This window comes from Phaethon aethereus (genome assembly GCF_964289735.1).
Source record: "Phaethon aethereus genome assembly, chromosome: 21".
NCBI classification, from domain to species: Eukaryota; Metazoa; Chordata; class Aves; order Phaethontiformes; family Phaethontidae; genus Phaethon; species Phaethon aethereus.
The window spans coordinates 3169839-3191495 of NC_138597.1; the positions used below are offsets into that span (position 1 = coordinate 3169839).

The following is a 21657-nucleotide window of genomic DNA, read 5'->3' on the forward strand; positions in this document are numbered from 1 at the left end:
ACCCTGAATGGTGTGATGAATGACAAACATTCAGGTAGCATCATGTTTTGGTGGAAATAGGATTAAGATAAAAGATAAAGGAAAGGATGCCGTTGAAGAGAGAGGGACATGGCTCAGAAGCTAGAAGAGGTAGATGTGAAAAGGAGATGAAGTGACTAAGGAAGATGGCTGAGGCAAACAGCCAGCTAGCACAAAGAAAGGCAAGTCAGAAGCAGAAAGGTCTCTGCTTGGTCAAGAACCTTATCTGGCTACCCGTCTTTGCAACAATTTCACTGTGTGTGCTCAAAAATTAAAGATGTATCAGATATAATTGAAATAATCATTGAAAAATTCAGAAGGAATGGGGGGAGGGCGTTTTACTATAAGTGCAAGTATAATTTGTTAACATATGACTTCACCATTTTTTAAATAACTACCCATGCAGTTTTCCGGGTAGCACACAACCTTCTTCTTAATCTTAATGCAGTCCGAGATGCTAGAAATGTTACCAATCAAAACCACTTGTTTGCTTGGTTTTTTGAAAATCAATTATTCTGCATATTCTGATGAAGTAGTTTACATATTAAGGGCAGACATCTTTTTAAAACATATTGAGAATGCACACTGTCTATCCTGAGAAACTAATCTTCCAAGAAACCCAAAATTATGGATTCCCACAACTGCTTTTTTTTTTTTTTAATCCTCCTTCTCCTTACTACAAGGAGGCCATATCAAAGTCTTTATGAAAAGGTTTTCCTTCACTACTTCAAGATTTCTATGGGATAAACAACAGACTAGCAGTCTTTTCATATAAACCAAATTAACAATAGCCCAATTAGTTTCAGGGTCACTGAAGTTGCACCAAAAGCAGAGACAAGCAGAATGAAAGAAATATGAGAACGGAACACTTGAAAGATGTTTGGCATCAGGCAAAAATATTTCTTATACAGACCTGGCACTACAACTTGTCAACAGTGAATGAAATGACAAGGGCACTGCAAGAAAAAACACCACAGGGTTGATGCTAAATACACACTTAATATGAATGGTAATTGAACAATAAAAAGCCATAAGAGCTCTGTACACTTTGGAAACTAAATGTGAAAGCCAGAAATGCCAAGAAGGACTCTACGCTATTGTAATGACTCCCAGAGGCAGGGTCATCTCATTATTTAATTGTAAGATTACATGTATCACAGCACTGCATAAGCAATACTAGCAGTCGCAGTAAGAAAAATGAAGACTTTGTTTTCACACAGCACAGAAATCTTAATTCTAGGAACAGATCAGGGAGGGGATGGATGGGACAACACGACAGACAGGACATGGACACATAAATGGGAAGGAAACAGCCAATGATAACAATTAAAAGATTAGGATCCACAGCTTTCAGAATTTTAGCAGAATCCAAAGCTTATCAGAACGACTAATAAAGCAGGATTATTGCACAAGCAGACAGAGCAATAGGGTATTCGCTTCATGCCACTGAGTGCATTCAAAACAAACCTTACAGGTGAAAAAATTTCAAGTCTCAACAAAAATAAATTGTGAAGCAATAGTTAACCTAGATACCCCAAACCAGACTCTAATGCTTCAAAGTGTGCTAATGCAAATATTATTTGTAATAGATATAGATATACACAAATATAAATTATCATATAATACAAATATGTATTTTACAATACATATTTCAAGGCTCTGATAAAGATTATATTTTGCTTTTTATAATATATTGAAGATTTTTCATTTTAAATCAGAGGAAAAGCAACAGGAAACATCCCACCAACCCATTTCACACTGTAATTACTTGTATTATGTGTAGTATACTTCTATGACTTTAGTGAGAACACACTTCAGCAAAGTGCTAATTGTATTCAATGTTGCTGATGATCAAAAAGGGGCATAAAGAGCAATAAAAGCACTCATTAGATACAGGTATCAATGAAAAAAAGTATACAAAGCATTTTACATGACTGTGTACTGTGGCTGTTTCTGGCTAAGAAAGCTTCTGTTCATAGCCAACTTTTTTAGTAAATTAAAAATGGCATTTCTTCAGCCTAACATACTATGTTCACATTCCCATGCCAAAGGGACTTTGTTAAGATCATCCAGAGGAAGAAGCACTTAAGAGAAAAATTTAAGGCAACATATACTTTTTCTATAAGCATCTTTAAGTAATACAATTGTGCATGATAGACAAGCAGAAGTATAATTCCTACTTGGATAGACAAATGCAAAATAAAATCACATACACGTGGCATTGATTAAAACAACACCCTCCAGTCAGGATATTCTTGCATCCATGCAGTAGAGTACTGCCTCACAAAAGAAATGCGCTTTCCCAGTCTTTTCACTTGATTCTAAGGGAAACGCTTAGGATTCCAGAAAAGTGTGAAAACTCCCGATCAATCAATTTCTGTGACAGATTGTTCACTGCACATTTGAAATGGTAAAATGGTTAAAGAGTTAAACAAGAAAAAATTGAAGCCTTCAATTTCCAAGCCACTTTTATAAGGAGCTGAATTATTACCAAAAGCCTCAGGATGAAAGAGATTTTTCTGGAGAGGTGTTCTTATAAGAGGTGTCAGCAGTAATAAATTACATGCTGCTAAAGGGAATTCACACACAAAAAACTTAAACCCATGAAATAAAATAAATCTCACAAGCATACAGGTTGTGGAAAGGAGGATTGTGAAATTTAATGACACTGAAGATTTTAAAGAACATTTCTTTTTCAGTGGATGATTTACTTTTCTTATTAATAATTAACTGTTCTAACATCTAAGTATTTTGATAAAGTCTTACATTTATACTCACCTGATTCATTTTGAATTCCTGTTGTGTTCTGAAAAGATACACACAACAAAGAAACTCCTTTGATTACATGAGCCCTAAAAAGAAAAACAGACAATTGTAACACGTACCTACCTACAAATTTTCATAGAATTGAAAGTACAGACAGACCTATAGTTACTCTTCCTAAAGCACTTGTCACAAAGGAGCATATTGCTTTATAAAAAAAATCTGCTCCAAGCTATAGTTTTGTTGTTATAGCTCAAATGTACATGAATAATCTCAAGACGGATATCTATCATTAATCTTTCTCCCAGTTTTAAAAAAATCATTGAACAGAAATGTGCTCAAGTAGGATTGTTTCATTTGCTTTTAAAAACAAGATTAAGTACTTTTAAGAACTTTAGGAGTCGGATCTCTTTAGAATTTAATATCAAAGCATTATGAAAGACCTTAAGTGGCTTTCAAATTAAGAAAATGCATGCAGTTGAGTCTCCACTCTCCCATATTAGAAACAGGAAATTCTTCCTTAAAATTGGGCCTTTTATTAAGTTATTTTATTACACTAACACATTTGGCATTGTTGTTTAACAGAAGCTTGAGGTTTCAAAAGGTTTCCAACAAAAATTCCCTAATTCAAGTAGGTATCAAGTTTGGAAACTCATGACTTAAGACAAAACTAATCAGAACGATGCCATTTCTCAGAGTCTAGTACATCGACCCACCTCCTTCCTTCTTTTTTAAAATATATACAAAAAAAGCATTATCGCAAGTTACGCTGGAAACACTATCCTTCCTGGTGTCATACAGAATTTTCAATAAATGAATACAACCCTTTTTTGGAGATTAACTGACACCCAATCATTTAAAGCACTGTATAACAATGATTAACAGATGTTTTACTAAGTACTTCGTATAAATACTAACATTTAATTTAAAATACATACAAGCAAAATATACTCCAAACAAGTATCATATAATCCTCCACACCTTTGCACTGTAAGAATTCTTAACACTGCGTAACAGTGAAAATACTACCAACCATCATACAAATGCTGCATTGCTTAAGAAATTCATAAGAAAAGGAAAAATTTCCTTGAAAAGGATATTTCTGTTGTATACAGCTCTTCCAGGATTAACTCCTTTTGTCCTGCTATTTCTAGACTACATGAACGTTTAGACAAAGAGCTGAAACATCTGTATTTCAGTTCCCGTTTTGTAACTGGTTCTGGGGGATTTACAGTTTGCCAGCAAAGACCAGTTACGGGATAAGCAGCTCCATCTGAACAGCTTTTAAACATCTGAAGAAAAGCATTCCTTTTGGAATGTACTATTACAACTTTCTAACTTATTTCAGTACATCTGTCAAATACAAATCCACTCCTAGGAATGATATGTGCCAAGCATTTGATTTTCTAACATTTTCTCCAACGCTGACAGAGAACATTGCCGACACCAAGGAACTAACTAAACAAGCAGGGAATGCTCCACAGGTTTCATTACTAGTTACAGTCCTTCCTGAAACTCTTAAATCTTGCCATGAAAATAACGTCCCTTCAGCTCTAAGTTTCTCATACGTTAGCACACCATTGTTTCTCACGCATCTTCCACGTACCTTTTACTTCCCTCACCCTTGATATTTTAACTCGTTTTCCTTCCTGACAAATATGATTTCTACTTCAGGTATTTTTACGCAAGTGCTCCAGGCAAACGGTTTCTGAAATTTGATCCATGGATAGCCTGTCATTTGCTGAAAGTCGCCTTAGCACATGGAAATGCTGACTAAAGAAAAAGCAAAAATTGGAGTCACTATAAACTTCTGTACTCGAGACGAGGCCTGAAGAACAGAGAAACATCCAGTGCTGCCCTTCATTGTTCATTGGGACAATACCCACACAATGTCAATTTGTAAATGAAATATTTTGGGTAGCAAGAGGCATCAAAACATTTCCTAGTGTGAAAAACAACTTATTTTTAGTCACAAGTGTCTTGTTTTTCTATACTTGGCTACAAAACAAAAAAGGATTACTCACGTAAAGACAACAAAAGCAAGAACCTCTTATTGACATGATTTTCAAGCACAGCCTGAGGAGCTGCTATGGCTGTAGCATGTGAGTTTAAGTGGGTATTGTCTCCAGCTGCCTATTTCTACCTTTTCTCCTCCCTCTCACTGAAGATTATCAGTCCCTCAATGACAAGGGCTTAATTGTTCACACAACCATTTTCCATCATGGTTCTGGAAAGTGATTTAGAAAACCTGCTGCAAGAAGTGCACATATGTTACACTGAAGTAAATGACAGTCATCTGAAGTACACTGAATAAATGAGGAAGGCATTTAATGCAGAACTCTAGATATGTAAAGAGAATAAGGATTTAAAGCACTGCCTTATAGAAGCAAATATTCAACACCATCACTATCCAGCCACTAAGTGTAAAGAATTTGAGAAACAACAAGTAAACATCAATTAAGTGATGGGTTGAAGGGATCAATGTTAAAGGAAGGTCCTGTCAAGCTGAAAGTTCCATCTAAGCTAAGCCTTCTTACCCGAGTTGTTAAATATATTAGTCAGAAATCTGAAAAATGGTAAAAACCTTTTTCTTTTAACTAGGTTTCATTTGAGTGGTAAAAATACACTTTTCTTGTACGTCATACACTAATTCAAAATTATTTTGCTTAGAACTAATATTGTTTTCCAAGAATTTTCAAAACAAAAAATAAGACTGATATTTTACAAATTTTATAAATGCTTTATTCAGCTTTTATAGAACTAGTTATATCCAAACCGCTCAATGGTATTTCTTAGAAGATGACAAATCTTAACATACTGATGTATTTAAATGTCCACATAACACAGTTTAGGTAGACTCATAACAGACAGCGCCACACCATACCCCTTTCAGCTACAAGTTACCAGAGTAACCAGCTGACCATAAAATACAATTAGATCATAAATTAAGTTACAGTAAACTAAAAGCTTCAAAAACTATTTATAAAGCTATTAACACACACTTCATCTTAAAATGTTATACCTGCAGTTCAGAGAAGTTACATGTATGAGCTCTTTAACTAAAAAAACGCCTGAAAATCTTTCCCTACTTTTTCCTTCCTCCACATTACCTATTTTGTTAACAATGAACTCAGCTATGTGGAAAGCAAGATTAATTGCACTGAGGAAAAAAAAAGAAATTAAGACTATGTATAGATTTATGTACAGTCACTAGTTCTCCTTCTATGTAAATGGAACATAAGAATAGAAGACAAAATATCTGTAACACTTAATTTGGGTTTTAACTTCTAGTGCACAAAATTCAACAAAAACAAGAAAAACTGAACCAAATTCTACAACTGCTGCACAAATACTAGTTCCCCATATGATCAATGACTACCAACAACGTATCTACTCTTGTCACTGCCAGCAGAAACAGGCTTACACTTCATACACTAATGACTTTTTAGATACACATACAAGTCAAGTCCAATACAAGATTTTCCAGGAAAGCCCCAGATAAAATGATACTGCTCTGATTTGTCATCAGGGGAACTGTGGCATATTAAGTTTAGAGAAGCGATGATGACCACATTAAATCAGTTTTAAAGTTAGCAATAGTCTACAACTGTGTTAGTACTTTGGAAAAGTCACGTCAGCAGCTCCATCAAATAGAGGTAACAACTATTTCTATGCAACCTTTCCTCCAAACTCAACACAACATATACCTGCATCTACCATCAAAGACCTGAATATTGTTAATAATGTCTACCACGGTAAATCTTGAAGATTCCCTGAAGTCCTTAAGAAAAGATAAATAAAGGTTCTATGCCAAAAATGAAGCATGCTGACCAGTAAACTGGACTTTTTAACTAATATTCAGAAAACATTGTCAAGTCATATTTATTTCAAACCACTACCTACTACTGTATCTCATGAGTACAAAAATACGATGCACTTTCTCAAGACATTAAAGCATCTGGGAAACAAACACAAGAGAAAGAAGATCTACTGCATCATATAATCTTAAGAGTTTCAGAAAAGCATATTTAGAAAGGCTCATTGTTAGGCAACAGATTACATTTATCTAGATAAGAATATGCAAGGCATTCGTACTTGAGGAAACACCGTGGTCACTCTAAAACAAAATGCTTGAAAAAAACCCCACTTAGACTTTATTTCTGAATTCTACACTTAAGAATTTTAAATATTCCTTTACAAGAAAATGTAACTTTCTGCAAATAAAGTTTGCAAACAAGAGCAAGTAATTTTATACAAAACCAGCATTACAGATCATCTTTTTCAAACTAAATTAGATGGTACATCTAGTAAGCACTCCTAGGTCTTACTAAATAGTCTATCTTCTTATTTTATAAGCCATATTTATCATTTCTGCATTTCTGTATGTGGGGTTTTAAAAAAAAAAAAAAAAAATCCCAGAATCAAAAGAGCATGTTGCTTCCAATTCAGAGAAAGGAAAAACCAGGCATAGGAGTATCAATCCTATTCTGGAAGCTAAAAATGGGACATGCATTACATCACTGCTCTGGTAAAACCATGTTCATTACAGACCCAGGAACAAAACTTGAAAGTCTCAACAGTCTGCTTTCCTAATGACCAGAGTTTCAGGCTGGCATACCGCAGGGCTTTGGAAATTGTCTTTTTTTCATTTTAGTTTTTAGTTGCAAGACATGATTTTTTTAATTTTTTTTTTTTTTTTTTTTTACATCAGGACACATTTTTTTAATTCAATACTGAAATATTCTAATCCACAAATTTTCAATGCATTAGGTGAAACAAAGCTTGCAAAAAAAAAAAAGTTCATGTTAACTCTAAAAGATTAAAATATGTATTTGACAGAAACAAGAAGCACTATCTATGGGCACTTAATTGCAAAGATGTTTTCAGCTACTCAAGACTGCCAGAATATGAACAGAGAAAAAAATGGGCAAACAATTATTTTCTGAACACTAAATTCTATTACCTATTGTGCACTAAGAAAAAAGGCTTTGCTTACTGCCATGTCAACAAATAAACTGTTATACCTTAGAAAGGTTTACTCAGATAACCATGCCAAGAAATCACGAACAGAAAAATAAAACCTGAGTTTATCAATTAAACAGCAACTAGTCAAGAGAAGCAACAGAAAATAACGTCTCTAACAACTGCAAATATACAGAAAGACCATTCCAACCTTCAGACATAATTACACCTTTTAATTCTACTTGCAAAGACAGTAAATTCAAATGAAAATTTTCTCAGACAAGTACATTGCTGATTTACTACTAGGTGAAGAAGTCCATTCCAGTCATTGCTTTTTACAGTACAGGACTCAGCCTCCCACTTTTGTCTACAGGCATATTTTACACAGAGGCAGAGAAGAAATATTTTTCAGCTAAGAATACAATCGAAGAAAAAACATATTGGTAAAAGAAATTATTTCACTGGAATGGAAGCATTAAGTATCAGGATCATACCTGCCCTTTCACATGCTAACAAATTCAACAGCAAATATACTGCAGCACTTTACAAAGACATGCCAATGCAGATAGTCAATACACATGCGTTTATGAACTCCAGCTGTTTATAAATCCCTGATAAAAAACACAGTAGCAGTCACCAACCTCCACCAGTAAGCAAAGGACTCACGATGACCAAGGTATCGTGCTATTGCTATAAGTCATAGACTATTTTTTTATTCTGGTTTACATCCTTAAAGGCCTTGCAGGCACACTGCAAACAAACTGGATACCAACGATACATAAATACATTAACACACTAGTCATCTCTAAATGCCTCTGAACTTCTGTTTTCAACAGACAGCCACCCAGCAAGCAACAATATTCAGATCTTCTTTTATATACTATTACTTTTTTAGCCCTAAGGATCAAGGCTTTTATGTAAAACACCAAAACGGGGACGTCACTGCACTGGAGGATGGACTTCAACAGCCATTTTAGTTCTTAAAGAAAAATAATTGTTCGCTTTGACTTTCTGCTTTACTTTCCTTCCATTTTCAAGCAAATACTCACGTAGAAGAGTAAGAATGGGTTATACACATGTAAGTACTTCACATCCTTCCTCCATCTTCCACACTGCTCTGGAAGAAGGTTGTTCTTCAGATCCCCACACCTACACTAAACAGGCATCTAATCGGGGATCTCCAAACACCATACTCATCGTGGCATTTCCATCTAAGATACAGTATGCAAAGTGATGACTTGCCTTCTATTTAACGTAACTAGGGTTTCACTACAAGTGAAACCTGGCCTCATTTTTATGGTCTATGCCATGGGCAGACAAGCTGTGGAGACACTTCTGTCCTAGCAAATCCCAGGAGCTATATGCTTGAAAACCAACTGGTACTACTACATGGGTCTCATTGCTGCCTCTACAAGTCCAAAAGTTCTTTTGTTTCTTAAAAGTCGCTCCCCCCATCTATCAATGATGCAGTTCTCTATGTGAAGGGTGCCAATACTATCACTGATTCACCATCACACCTCTCAACAGCTGGAAGAGCTGGAGGCCTCTCTGTCTATACCAAGGAAAGCATACCTGGATTCTTAATATGCACATCATTTTTATTAAAATGTGGCAAGTGTCAAAAGACAACAACGTAGTAATTAAATAGCACACTGCTATACTTCTCTAATTCTCCTCATCTACTTAATACGTGTGAATAAACTGAAAAAGACTTTGCATCCAAACAGCATGCCCAAAGTCAAGATCATAGGCTGGGAACAGCAAACTGGAGCAGCATCAGAAATGCAAGCAGTCGTGTTGTTTGCACGAGCTGCCCACTGTTTAAGAAAAATATTTCTTTTGCCATTGAATTATCAGGTGTAACCACATCACCTTCCCTTCCTTCTTCACCAACTAAAAACAATTTAATGTTTTCTCTCCTATTTCAAAATGGAGAAATCTGAAACCACTAGAAACTTTACAGAACACTTCAGCTACCTGCTCATAAGATAGTTACCAGCAACGCTCCACACGCTGCTCTGCCTTCAAATATAGCATGTACTTGAAGATACTACTCTTGATGTGTCCTAAAAGTCTTACACACAAAATTCCTCTCTCATCCCAAACGTTCTTCCCCATGGTACCACTGCACCACCATGAAGAAATCTCTAATTTATGTCCTAGGAAAGGCATTTCCACTGAGGAAAACAATTCTGACATTAATTTCTCCAAGCCCCCTCTCACTCAGCTTGGCAGACACTTGATCACCAGCGAGCTTTAAGGCGTGTGAATTGTCAAAACTTTGGCAAACTGTGTATTACGAACTATGTGGAAGACAACAGTTGTCTCACAACGTCAGGCCGGCAGCGCTTACAGAGCTCTGCCTCGCCAGCTCACACCTCCGGGGCAGCATTTTCAGAGAAAAACACCTGAAAACGCAGCCCAGGGGATACAGCACGTTCTTCCGAACGGCCTCTACCGCCATCCTCCTCGCTCACCCTTGCTGCCGCTCCCTGGACCCCCTCTCTCGCTGAGGCTCTCCCGCACGGCGTAAATCCCAGATTCACACCTCGCACCTGCAGCCACTGCCCGCACACCCACCCTGCGGCCACGGCCGCCTCACCCCCGGCTGCCACCTTCCTCCGGGCCCCCCCCAGGGCGGCTCCACCCCCCCGAAGGAGGCTCCTCCGCGGGCCGGGCCGGGCCGGGCCGCCGCCGCGGTCCCCTCCTCCCGCGCCGGGCCCCCTCCCAGCCGCGCCCCCGGCGCCGCGCCGCTGGCTCTGCCCACCGCCCCCACGCCCGTCCCGCCCTCCGGCGCGGCAGCGCCCGCGGGTGGCGCGGCGAGCCCCGCCACCTCCCTCTCACCTGCGCCGCTGCCGCCGCCTGCGGCCCGGCTCGGAGCAACCTCAGCTCCGGCACCGTCCGGGCGCCATTTTGTCTCCAGCCTCGGAAGTGACGTTGGGGGGAGGCCAGCGGGCAGGTCCCCCCGCCGCGGGACCCCCTCCAGAGCGGGGCCGCGCCCCCCCTCCCTCCCGCCGCCCCCCACCTTCCTGCACCCGTTTCACCCCCAGTATTTCCCCGAGACCGCCTCAGCTCATCCACCTGCCGGAGCCGGCCTCTGCACCGCGGCCTCCAGCCACCACCCTCATCCCAGACAATGAGCTGTGGAGAAGAGCAGGTTCTCTTTCCCTATTTCTTTTTTTTTTTTTTTTGTCTGTTTTTCTTCTTTTCATAGTAATTCATCTCCGCGAGGGAGGTGGTTTTCTCGCCTTTGACTGAAAACAAAGAAGAATAAATCGGTGGCTGAGGGGGAATTATTTGAATAACTGGAGATGATGCATGGAAGGATCCTCACCCCCTGAGGCGGCGCGGGCGGTTTCTCTGGGCTCGCGCTCTGAGAGGCGGAGGCCCATTTTTGCTGCACATATATTGTGTTGTCCCGTGTAAATCAAGTTTTTCTCACTGTAATTTCCGAGCAAGTAAAAAAAACCCGTCACCTCCTGGGAGATGCTCATAGTTGTATTGCAGGGTTTAACAGTGTCCCCCCTTTAAATCGTATCTCTCACTTGAATTTTGTATTCATAATACTGTCAGAGATGTAATCCTCCTGGGCTAGGACTATTTTTTACAGGGAAATGTTAAGAATTAGCCATTTTTCCAGAGGAAACACCACCACCACCCCCCACCCCAACTTACACACACGAGTCATTAATACAGTTACAGATTAGAGGTCTAAAGTTCAGAAATATTTCACATTTCTTTGATTATTTTGTTTTCGCATTCATTGTGCATGTACATCAAGGAGTAGCATTAAAACTGTCGATAACCCTGGACAAAGTATTTGTATGGTAGCTGGATAGGGGAGTCCCATTCCATGAAGCTGGAAGGTTTCCTTAGCAAGTAGCCAAGCAAATCACCTGGCTACCCACTCTTCTCAAACTGAAGCTTTTTAAAGCAATCCACCATATTTCCAACAAACACAGCTACAAAGATAACCTTTCAAGCATGAGGAAAACACAGACTCTGAAGACAGAGAATTTGAATGCCTCTGTGGTAATGCTTAACTTTGCCAAGTAACAGCAGACTGAAAAATAACAGGACACAGTGATCTTTCCACCTGGAATACTCAGGATATGTTTATATTTTAAAATGTTGCATAGATATACCAAAATTGGTTTTGAAACCTGTAATTTTAGTAGTAACAAATCCTTATATAAATATGTTTAAACTACTTTAGCTTATTAAGCTAAATTAATTTAATTCTAATTTAGCTGTAATAACATTTAATTTTATAAGTAGGCTAAACTAATTACACCTGTGTAAGTTTGGGGTTATTTTAAGAAAAGCCAAGACTCCCATTTGACATGTTTGAGCCTTACACCTATAACAGAGAAAACAAAAACACAGAACTAAATACATACTATATCAGCTACAGTACAAACCTTTCTACCTTCAAGATTAAGTATAAGGTTTCCCAAAACCATTACAAATAATACAAATTATAACTTGCCTCTACTTACCATATTTATAGCTCTAGAAAAAGTTTCCGAAAGAGCTCAAAACATACTGCTTTTACAAAATTAATTAGCCTTTTCTTCTCACTAGTTTAACTTTCCTGCATTTTAGAGGCATTGTCACTGAGATTGTAAATAAGGTAGGGTAGGTATCAACAAGCTAAACCAAAAACTTAGAGTGCTAACTACAAAACACTGAGATTTTTAACAGTGACTTTGAGCTTGTTAATTTTATTTTTTTTATATAACTATAATACTATAGTATTAATATTTACTCAATGCTAAAAGGGGTTAAAACCTATTGGTCAAGTACTAGAACTACTTCTCTATTTCTTCCTGGTCAATACTGTTCTGGCTCTTTAGAGGCTTAGTTTGAAGTCTCACCGTGCTACTGATTGGAGGATGTCCCATTAAGAGATATGGTGAAAGGCTGTAGTAACTTGTGGTTGAGGGTTACAGTGTGAAGGTGAGTATGTTTTGAATGAGGCTGGTGGTTGTGTTTTTTCTAGTTTGTTTTTGGTGGGGTTGTTGTTTTCCAGATTTTGCTTGGGCTTGGCTTTGCTGTTCTGTATTGTCCAAGTAGGAATGTTATGTAGCTGAGATTATTTTCTTGGTTTATAACTTGGCTTAATTGTAGCTTTTTAAAAGCTTTTTTGATTTTATTATTAAATGTTTATTCCTAAACAGCTTTTTTAATGGATGGTTTTTAAATCTTAAATTGTTTTGACTTGCTCAAAAACATTATCTTATTTCTTATTGTGTAGGAGTATAATGCTAAGCCAATATGAAATTCTTTATAGCTGTATAATCCCTTATGAAGGCTATGTAACTCCATGTTGTTTTTAACACTTAATACTTACTCAATTAACTCTTTTTTTGTTGTATTCTATCCTATTATAGTTGAAGAAAGGACTCTTGAAAAGCTGGAGCTTTGCGCTAAGTGGAAATATTTTTTTCTCAGGTAGCTTCTTCTAACTGTTTGCTTTTGTGCATGTAATTGCTACTAATACAAGGTTATAGTTTTATGATAACAAATTACTGATACTCAAGAAGAATTCTTGAGTTAAAGTTCATAGCTTCTTGACAGGCTTATGTTATAAATGTTAGAAGAATTTAGAATGCTAAGGCAAACTATATTGTTCAAGTTTTTATTTTTTAGTCTGTTAGTTAATAAGACTTCAACTATAACTGTTATAAGACAGTAAGTAAAAATAAAGAATCTAAATGTTGAAGAGTTTGATAATTGCTCTCTATGACAGGATAGGCTTTTAGATTGAATTGCATTTATTTTATCTATAAACTAAAGAACTCACACTTGTAGGTGTTTTAAAGAACTGCTAGTTAATTTTTTTCAGTTAAAACTCTCAGAGTAGAAAGCAGTAATGTGCTTCCAATATCTGTATGAAATGTAGCTATCATAAGCATACGAAGTGTGACCACAAAAAAAGGGGGCGGGGGGGGAACAACTTGTCTGGTACTCTGAGTTTATCAGTAATTTTAGTAATTAACAGTTGCAACATTATTATCAGAATGAGCTGTGTGTAGTCCTGGTCTTTCCATAGGTATTCCGAAGCCATTTGCTCAACTGTGTTTGCTGTTTGGTAGTAAATATGCTGTTGTACCTGTATCCTGTTTATTTACATTCTTATACAAATGGGTATATGGTCTCTTCTAGACAAGTAAATTGTCTTCTAGACAAGTAAAAATTACTTGTAATTTTTAGTTGGAAACATCCCCCGAGACCTTTCAAAGGATAAAAGGATTGTCAGTGCATTAAAGAAATAACTCTGACCAAAAGACTTCCTCTTAAAGTGTATGCATCACTGCTATATATATAGTAAAAGGTTCTCATTTAGTACTGCATAGTACAGCATTTCTATTTCTGTCTTACAGCAGATCTTTTCTTTCCAAAAGTCAGGATGACAGAAGTAATATGAAGAAAAGATAAAGCATGAAAGAAAAGTTGAGAGGAAAGAGGTAGGTCCCTTCTGTCTGCTAGAAATCTTATCAAAAGCTTCCAGAATATTGTACTGAGCCTGTCTGCCTTCAACCCAGCCCCTGCATCACAATGATAAATTAGTAATAAAAATTTGTACAACAAGAAGCCAATTATTGATGTTCTAGATCTCCTTAGGGTAAAGATGAGAATGCCTGTGATGAATGCTTGTGGATGTGATAGTAAGTACTAACCTGACAAAGTTAGTGCTGGAACTTCTGCTTTACAGATTGGAATAAATGAATGCACAAGGGATGCAAATAAGCCACACTGTAAATATAACAGTATTCTATGTCAAATGTTTGGTGAATCTGTTATAAGAGTATCCTTGAATAATAATAAGTTCTGTGTGATAATCAATCACTTGGAAAATACACACTTTGCTTTTGGAATTGCTTGAAATAAGTGGTGTTAAGCTGTCTAATAGTAATACTGATCTCTTTAGCTGCCACTGGGACTCATTAAACCAAAAGAGGGTAGAAAAGAGGCAGTAAAATTGCTTTGTAGAATCCTTGTATTGTCTACGCAGTGACTTGTCATGGATTAAATTCTATGATCATCTTCACCAATTTCAGCCTCTTGACAGACAAGAATAGGGAGCAATGTGATATCCACAAACACAAACTTTTACTTTATCTGTGGAAGTGGGCTTCAAGATTTGGAGAAAATTAAGGCATAAGGCATGATTTGTCAGCTCAGTATTACATATATTGAACTATGAGGATTCCGATTAGTGTACCTTAGGGCCCTCGCTGGTAGTTTCCTAGCCTGTGTATTTTTGGTTTATCCCATCACTCTTCCTCTAAACAGCGGTGCTTTGCTCAAGTGTTCCTAGATGCTATTGTTTTCCAACTAGCTGTCACTTAACCAGGTTCTATATATTTAATTTGCCTGCTTTAAGCGTGAGTAAAATACCTCTGTACTTTCAGTACAATTTTTTTTCCATATCCGTCTAATGTAGTGATACTCATAATCCTGTAGGCAAGTATGTTTCTCCCTGTTTTCTTGTTGATTATCCAAGTTCCAAATCATTCATACTTTCCTGTGCTGCTGTGATTCAGTTAACACACAGCTTTTAAAAGTGAAAGATGGACCAGAAAGATGCTGGTATTTAACATCCTTTCTTTTAAAGAAATGTAAGAGTTATGTGAAGTAGTTGAATCTGGCATATGTCCTTCTGATTAAAAATGTATTAGTTTCTTTCACTAAGAGCTACTGCTTTTCACAGATAGAATGTTGGGTGTTGTTTCAATACTTTGCTTGAAACAAAACACCGCTAAAGGGAAAACTTGGATGAGACTCACTCCTGTTACATTGTGAGGCCTTACTAACATTTGGAAGGAGACTGGAAGGATCTGTGTAGTATGGACAGTATGTTTTTAAAGCTAAGGTGGGCTGCAACAGGACAGAAGCTTTGTCAAAGTTCAAAGCTACATTTCTTTCTGGAAATAATTAGTGTTTATCTCAACTCCGCAAATGGAGTTTCTTATGTGAGTAAAGGGATCTGTACTTTAGGAGTGTCATTGTATGCGTATCTGCAAAAGGTGAAAAAGGATATAGGGGAGCAAAATACTGTTTTATCTTTGGCCTGGCATTAATATTGCCAGTTTGGAGTCATTAAATAGTAGAAACTCACATTATTTATAAATATTTTAGTATGTCAGTCTTGATGTAGCAGTCTTCCATGTATGAATCCTAGGGCTCTCAAGCTGCTCATTTAAATTATAAATGTCACTACAAAGCTTACTGCAACATGCTACCTTCCCAGAGTGAAAAATGCTATAGCAAGCCAATTACCCATGTTTTCAGAGGTATTTAAAACCTGTGAGGCTAGCAGACTGGCAGCATTAAAAAGGTAGGTGACAGGTTTTGGCGAATTGTGAGTGGAACATGAAGGAAACATCCACTGTAACAATAAAAATACCACTTCCAATATCAACCTTGGCTCAAACGCTCTTGTTCCGTAACTCAGTCCTTTCCTTGTAGTATTCTTCACTTGTATCAGGACACATCTGTGACTGTTAATACGGTTTTTCCAGAACCCATCATTCAGTCACACTGTACAGGAACAAGTTGTCTAGCTTCGGCATAGCCTGTGCTGGTCTTTGTTCCTCTCTTGCCCAATAGACTTCACTGCCAGATAGACTTCTCAATTTTTCCTTGCCTGGAAGTTTTTGCTTTTGTTGATTATGTTGTATAGTCACTTATTTGTGCTTGAAATTCAGGTACATCTGGCTATGTGTGTACAAGTCATCTTTACTTCCCTGTGCTTACGCTGAGAATATATACCACCTGGTGGTGTTCCACAGGACTTGCACTTCAATTTATATTATTTCTGGTGGTCAGAGAAGCCTACAAAGCTTTAGTTGATTAAAGTTCTGAACGCTTAAAATTTTCTGTATTTTGATAATATCGATATTGCTGCTATTGTGCTCTCTAAAATCATGAGTTAGACTTCCAGGTTACCTGTGTGTGATTAAGCATGCACAGGCACGTAGTATCAGCACACAGTAGAGATAAATACTAGCAAAAACTTTTTTTTTTCAAATCTGGATGTCTAACTGAGTATCTTCAGCGTGACTGAAAAGGTGACTGTTATGTGTCACAGGGAAACTTTAGCCAGGGAAACAGGGAACTTTTTGTGTGTAGAAGTCTTAGTGAGCTGTGGCAGGAAAAAATATTTTTAGAAAATACTTTTCTCATCAGAGGGTCTGAAGTGGCCTTGAGACTACCTAGGCCCAAGTGATACCAATATGGCCAACTCTTCTCTTGTTCATGGAACAAGGTTTCTATTCTCAAAACTTTCTGTGCTATTCTAGTTTGTCCTTATAAACATAGGAGACAATGGGCTGCATGTTATGGCTTAAACTAATAATTTATCTGCGAAAGACTGATAGAGTTGAACTGCTAGGGTTACTGATTACTTAATAGCTCTGAGTTTAATATTACTTTTTTCTATAAGAGCATTTTTGACAGATAAAACAAAGAATTGGCTGAAGTACTAAGATATTTAGGTAACTTGTGCTTGAAATGTCCTGTGGAATGAGAGTCTTAAAACTCAAGCACTTAAGCATTCCTGCATCTTTCACATCCTCCAGGACCACTTTATGGAATTGATGATGTGGTCATACCTAGTTAGTCTTAGGTATTTGGTATCTGAATTAATCCAAATGCATATTCCAAGTGGCCTTCGTACAATTCCTCTGGCTGACTTTAGCAAAAAGGTAAGTAGGTTGTCTGATGGGGCAGGGTAATGGTGTCAAGTTAGTGAAGTCAATTCACTGTCCCTTGATCACAGACTGTGGAACCAAAGACTCTATTTTCTTCAGTTTTATAGAACAGAGGACTTCTGTCCAAGACTGAATTGACATGCTTCACTTGAACACTGCCCTCTCCAGAACTTGACAGCTGCTGAGGTCTTTAGTCCATCAGGTAAGTTATGTAGGACTTAGTAGGAGTAGTACTCAGGTGACAGCTAGTAACTGGTTAAAAATCATCTGTGCCAATTGCACCAACAGTGACACAGGGATAAAGATAAGGGCCATTTAAACTTAGGTAAATATAAATTTATCAGGGGACATTGGATGGTATCCATTGTAAACTCATAGATGTTTTAGGACTGCCTCTGTAAACTGATTCAGATGCTACAGGATTGGGTCCAGAAAATGGATGACCATGAGTTTCTTAGCCGAATTAATCGCAAAAACTTACTTAAACACAAGAAATATTTATGTTGAGAGAAGATGTTGGCAATACACTGTGGAAGGGAAAGCATGGTAACAATAGTGTTCTATTCTATATAGAATAGTGTTCTATTCTACATCTAGTGTTCTACTCTTGTTTTGGCTGCCTGCTACTTGTGTGGTGACAAGTTTGCTCTGAGGATGAAGTAGTACTGAGTATGGAGAAAGCATCTGGCTGTTACCTGCACTACTGCTGCTTCCAGCAACTTCTGGCAACTGGATCAATCAAAAACACTTGAGGTGCTGTACAGATGGTATAAGCATACTCTGTGAAACTGATACGTAACTTTGGTTTTGTTGGAAGCATCTTAAAAATAAAATCAGGCTTGATGGCTAGGAGGCAATATATAATAATCTGAAGCTTTTCTATTATGAACATGTTCATTTTTCTTGTAAAATGCCTTCAGTAATTCTTACCACTAGCTGGTGCTAGGGTACAGTTTACTGAGTGTGCAGTCATGGTGCATCTGCATTATTAGCCTGCAGTGAGGAGTCTTTCATTTTAGTGTTGTACTTGTGTATTCATTATATGTTATGTCTTGTTAGGTGTATGAAATCTTAAGTCATTCTTGTGGTTCTTGCTTAGTTTTCTGGATAAAATGGAAGCATGCTTTACCTTCTCAGATACTTCTATTACTTTTCAGTCAATCAAGCATGCTTATTGTGGAAGTAAGCTAATTATTAATCATGACAAAATGAGCTAGAAAAAAATTGATCAGGAAAACTGTTTTCAAGGAGTAACTTCATAATTATCGAGTTAAACATTTCTTAAGTTCAGCACTTCTAGGTTTAAATGAACAGATGGCAGGGCTTGCCTCCTTGTGAGTTGTGGTCAATAGCAATGTATGTTTTCATAATGCTATTAATATTTTTGTCACTTGCAAAGAGACAGGTCTTAGTGCTAGGACTAGTTTCCTCAGGCTAAGTCCAGCTCTGGATTACACAGGTAACTTTATGCAGCAACTTATACTATGTAAATTCTTTCACCACTTACCAATAAAGCAAAGGCTGCCTCTTAGAAATGTAAGCTGTATTTTGTAATACAACCTGGATTTAAGGACTGTCTTTTGGCTCAAAATCTCTTGTACCACCAATTTCTAAAACTGTGTCTAAGTTGTGACAAGTGGACCTTTCTTTATTTTTTTTGTATAAACAGTTTGTATGAGTGTAGGCAGGAAAACCCTGACAGTTCTGCAAATGGCTGTCCCTTATTTCTCAGCAAAGAGCAAAGTGCACAGGAGAGGATGTTCCTTCAAGAAGGAAGCTAGCTTGTGTATGCTGTGCTCAGTTATTGCTTATTCAACTCCTGGGGGGTTTTGCAAAATGTTAGGTAGGAAATGAGGGAAAGCTGACATTCCTATCTCTTTTCTCATGAGTACACCTGCTGAACCTGCTAATTCCTTCCCCGTTTCCTGCATAGGATGAATCAAATGTCATGAGGCAAAACATCCACAGGATGATAAAGGAATGTGTTATTTGAGGATAACATGGTTGATAAAAGCAGGAAATGGAGTTGCTTCCCAGCTCAAATGAGACATACAGTACTAATTTCCTAAGACAAACATCAGTACATTTAAAATTGCCTTGTTAGAAAATGTTTAGTCATTCCAGAGTAGCAGAAAGTAATTGCAGCCTTATCTTCCAATAGGAAAGGGAGCAAAGTAAGAGTGATACTGAGGCTATGCAGTAACAATGCCAATAAAACCTGGGTAAAAATAGAAGCTCCCTCTGGCTTTTTTTTGGAGGGGTAATGGTAAAAAGAATCTGTCCTCATCAAAGAACCCCTCTGTCTTCTTTCTCCTATGCAGAACATGCAGCTACTGATATTTTAAGAAAATTGATTTATTTGTACTACATAATAACTTTAACTCATTTTTCCTACAATAAGACTGCCATTGGGTAACAACTTAAAGGCAATACTGACCCAACAACTGAGTTAAATCATTGACTAGAAGTGGATGAGCCTAACTCCTTATTAAAACACTTCCTGCTTCCCTCCCTAATACTGCAAGAGCAGCCCAGGATAGTTAAGTGGTTCCTTATCCTTGTGTTTGTGCTGCGAGATCCCAGAGGACACTTCAGAACTATGATTCTGTGATAACCTGAAGTGTAGACCAGGAAAAGATCAGACTGGTGACCTGGAGCCCTGTATGGCTGACCTGGGACAAATGATTTGAGACAAACTTCTAATCTTTCAGAAGGAAACATTTCTAAGAATTCTTTCCCCTGATGCGAGTTTATCTGAATACTCATGGGGCTTAACATCTGAAGTAGCCCCACAAGTGGGCAAGTCCATTGTTTCATTTTAGCTCAATCTGGAAATGTGAATGAATAGTAAATTTTAGTGAAGACAATGTTTTGCAGTTCTCTACTTGCCCTACTTCCATTTTTACACTTTTTTTCGTGGATGGCACTGTTTGGTTTTGAACTCTCAAAATCAATCATCCTTGCCGAACAGAACACAACCTTGAAAATGCATGGAATGTGCAGCTCTCCTTGCCTGCTAAGACACTTGCCAATTTAGCATTTACCAGAGTCTGAAAATCTGACTTCTCCAGCCTGGAAGAGCCTAACAAGCTACATGATTGAATGGGGATCTTTGTGTTGCAGTCCAACTGTTTGTTGCAGAGCAGGGGGAGCTGTGGGTTTGGTCCAATGCCTAAATCCACAAGGCCTGGACAAAGACACATGGCTAGTGTGATGCTGGGTTTATTTATACGTAAATGTCTCCATGCTGCAGCTGTGAAAAAAGTACAAAGCACTAATTCAAACTTCACATTATGGCACCTAGTGTCAAGTTATATATCCACTATTACCTTCTATATCCATCAGTAGTTGTCTAACAAAACTAGATGCTGAGAACTTCAGTATGTTTAATACATTAGGTTAAAAAAGCTGTCTGGAAAAGGATGGGTATGGTTAATCTGACACTTAATCTAGTTAACTAGATGAGCATGAATAGCTATAACAATGTCTTCAGGCATGGTGTAGGCCAGTTATAACTTAAGCTTTAAATTGCAGTGCTTCAATAGTATCTACACTGCAAAACTTAAGATGGTGGAGGAGAAATTATTTTTAGAGGGAATGTTTTTTCATCAAAAACAGAGCATAATTCTGACCTTAGGGTTCTTGGTAGATTCAGTAGGTTGCTTTTCCCCTGTGTCCTTTGTTGGATTTTATATTAAAGAATATTAAGGATCATGCTATCATAAAACATAATGGAACATCACTTCATTTGAACTAATATGAAGCTGTGACAGGACTAATGTTTAAAGATTCCTGGGTTTTCACTTACCTGTGGTTATAACCCTTGGCAAGTCACTTAATCTATGTATCCTACTCGCCTGAACTGGAGGTTGTACTTGTTATCCTCGTGTGAATCACACATCAGTGCTTTTGAGTTTGAACTTTACAGAAAGTGTTAATGTGCATGTTGTACTTGCTTTTTAAGGAAATAATATGTGGTTAAGATACTTGAGATAGCATACTGCAGGTGCTCTTAAAACAGTGTGTAATTACATGTAAAAGCAATTGCTGCATGTTTTAATTGGTATTTAACTATAAATGAACACTTTTCAAATTTATAGGAGTACCTTGAGATCTGCATAGTTTTTCTGATTCATATTTAATTATTGCTAGTTTTACTGAATTCATTATTTTGATGTTTTCTGTTCTTACAGTG

The 21657-nt window shown here is 37.5% G+C and overlaps 1 protein-coding gene across 1 annotated transcript in view; it reads right to left on the reverse strand.

Moving 5' to 3' along the window:
- The window catches only part of PRDM2 (PR/SET domain 2), a gene marked incomplete at its 3' end in the record, with an annotated part of 61294 nt that extends 58465 nt beyond the window's left edge, over positions 1-2829 (reverse strand). The window contains exon 1 of the mRNA XM_082009381.1: positions 2797-2829. Within this exon, the coding sequence (XP_081865507.1) occupies positions 2797-2805 (9 nt within the window). The 5' untranslated portion in view covers positions 2806-2829. The remainder of the gene's footprint in view (positions 1-2796) is intronic.
- Between the last annotated feature and the right edge of the window lie 18828 nt (positions 2830-21657).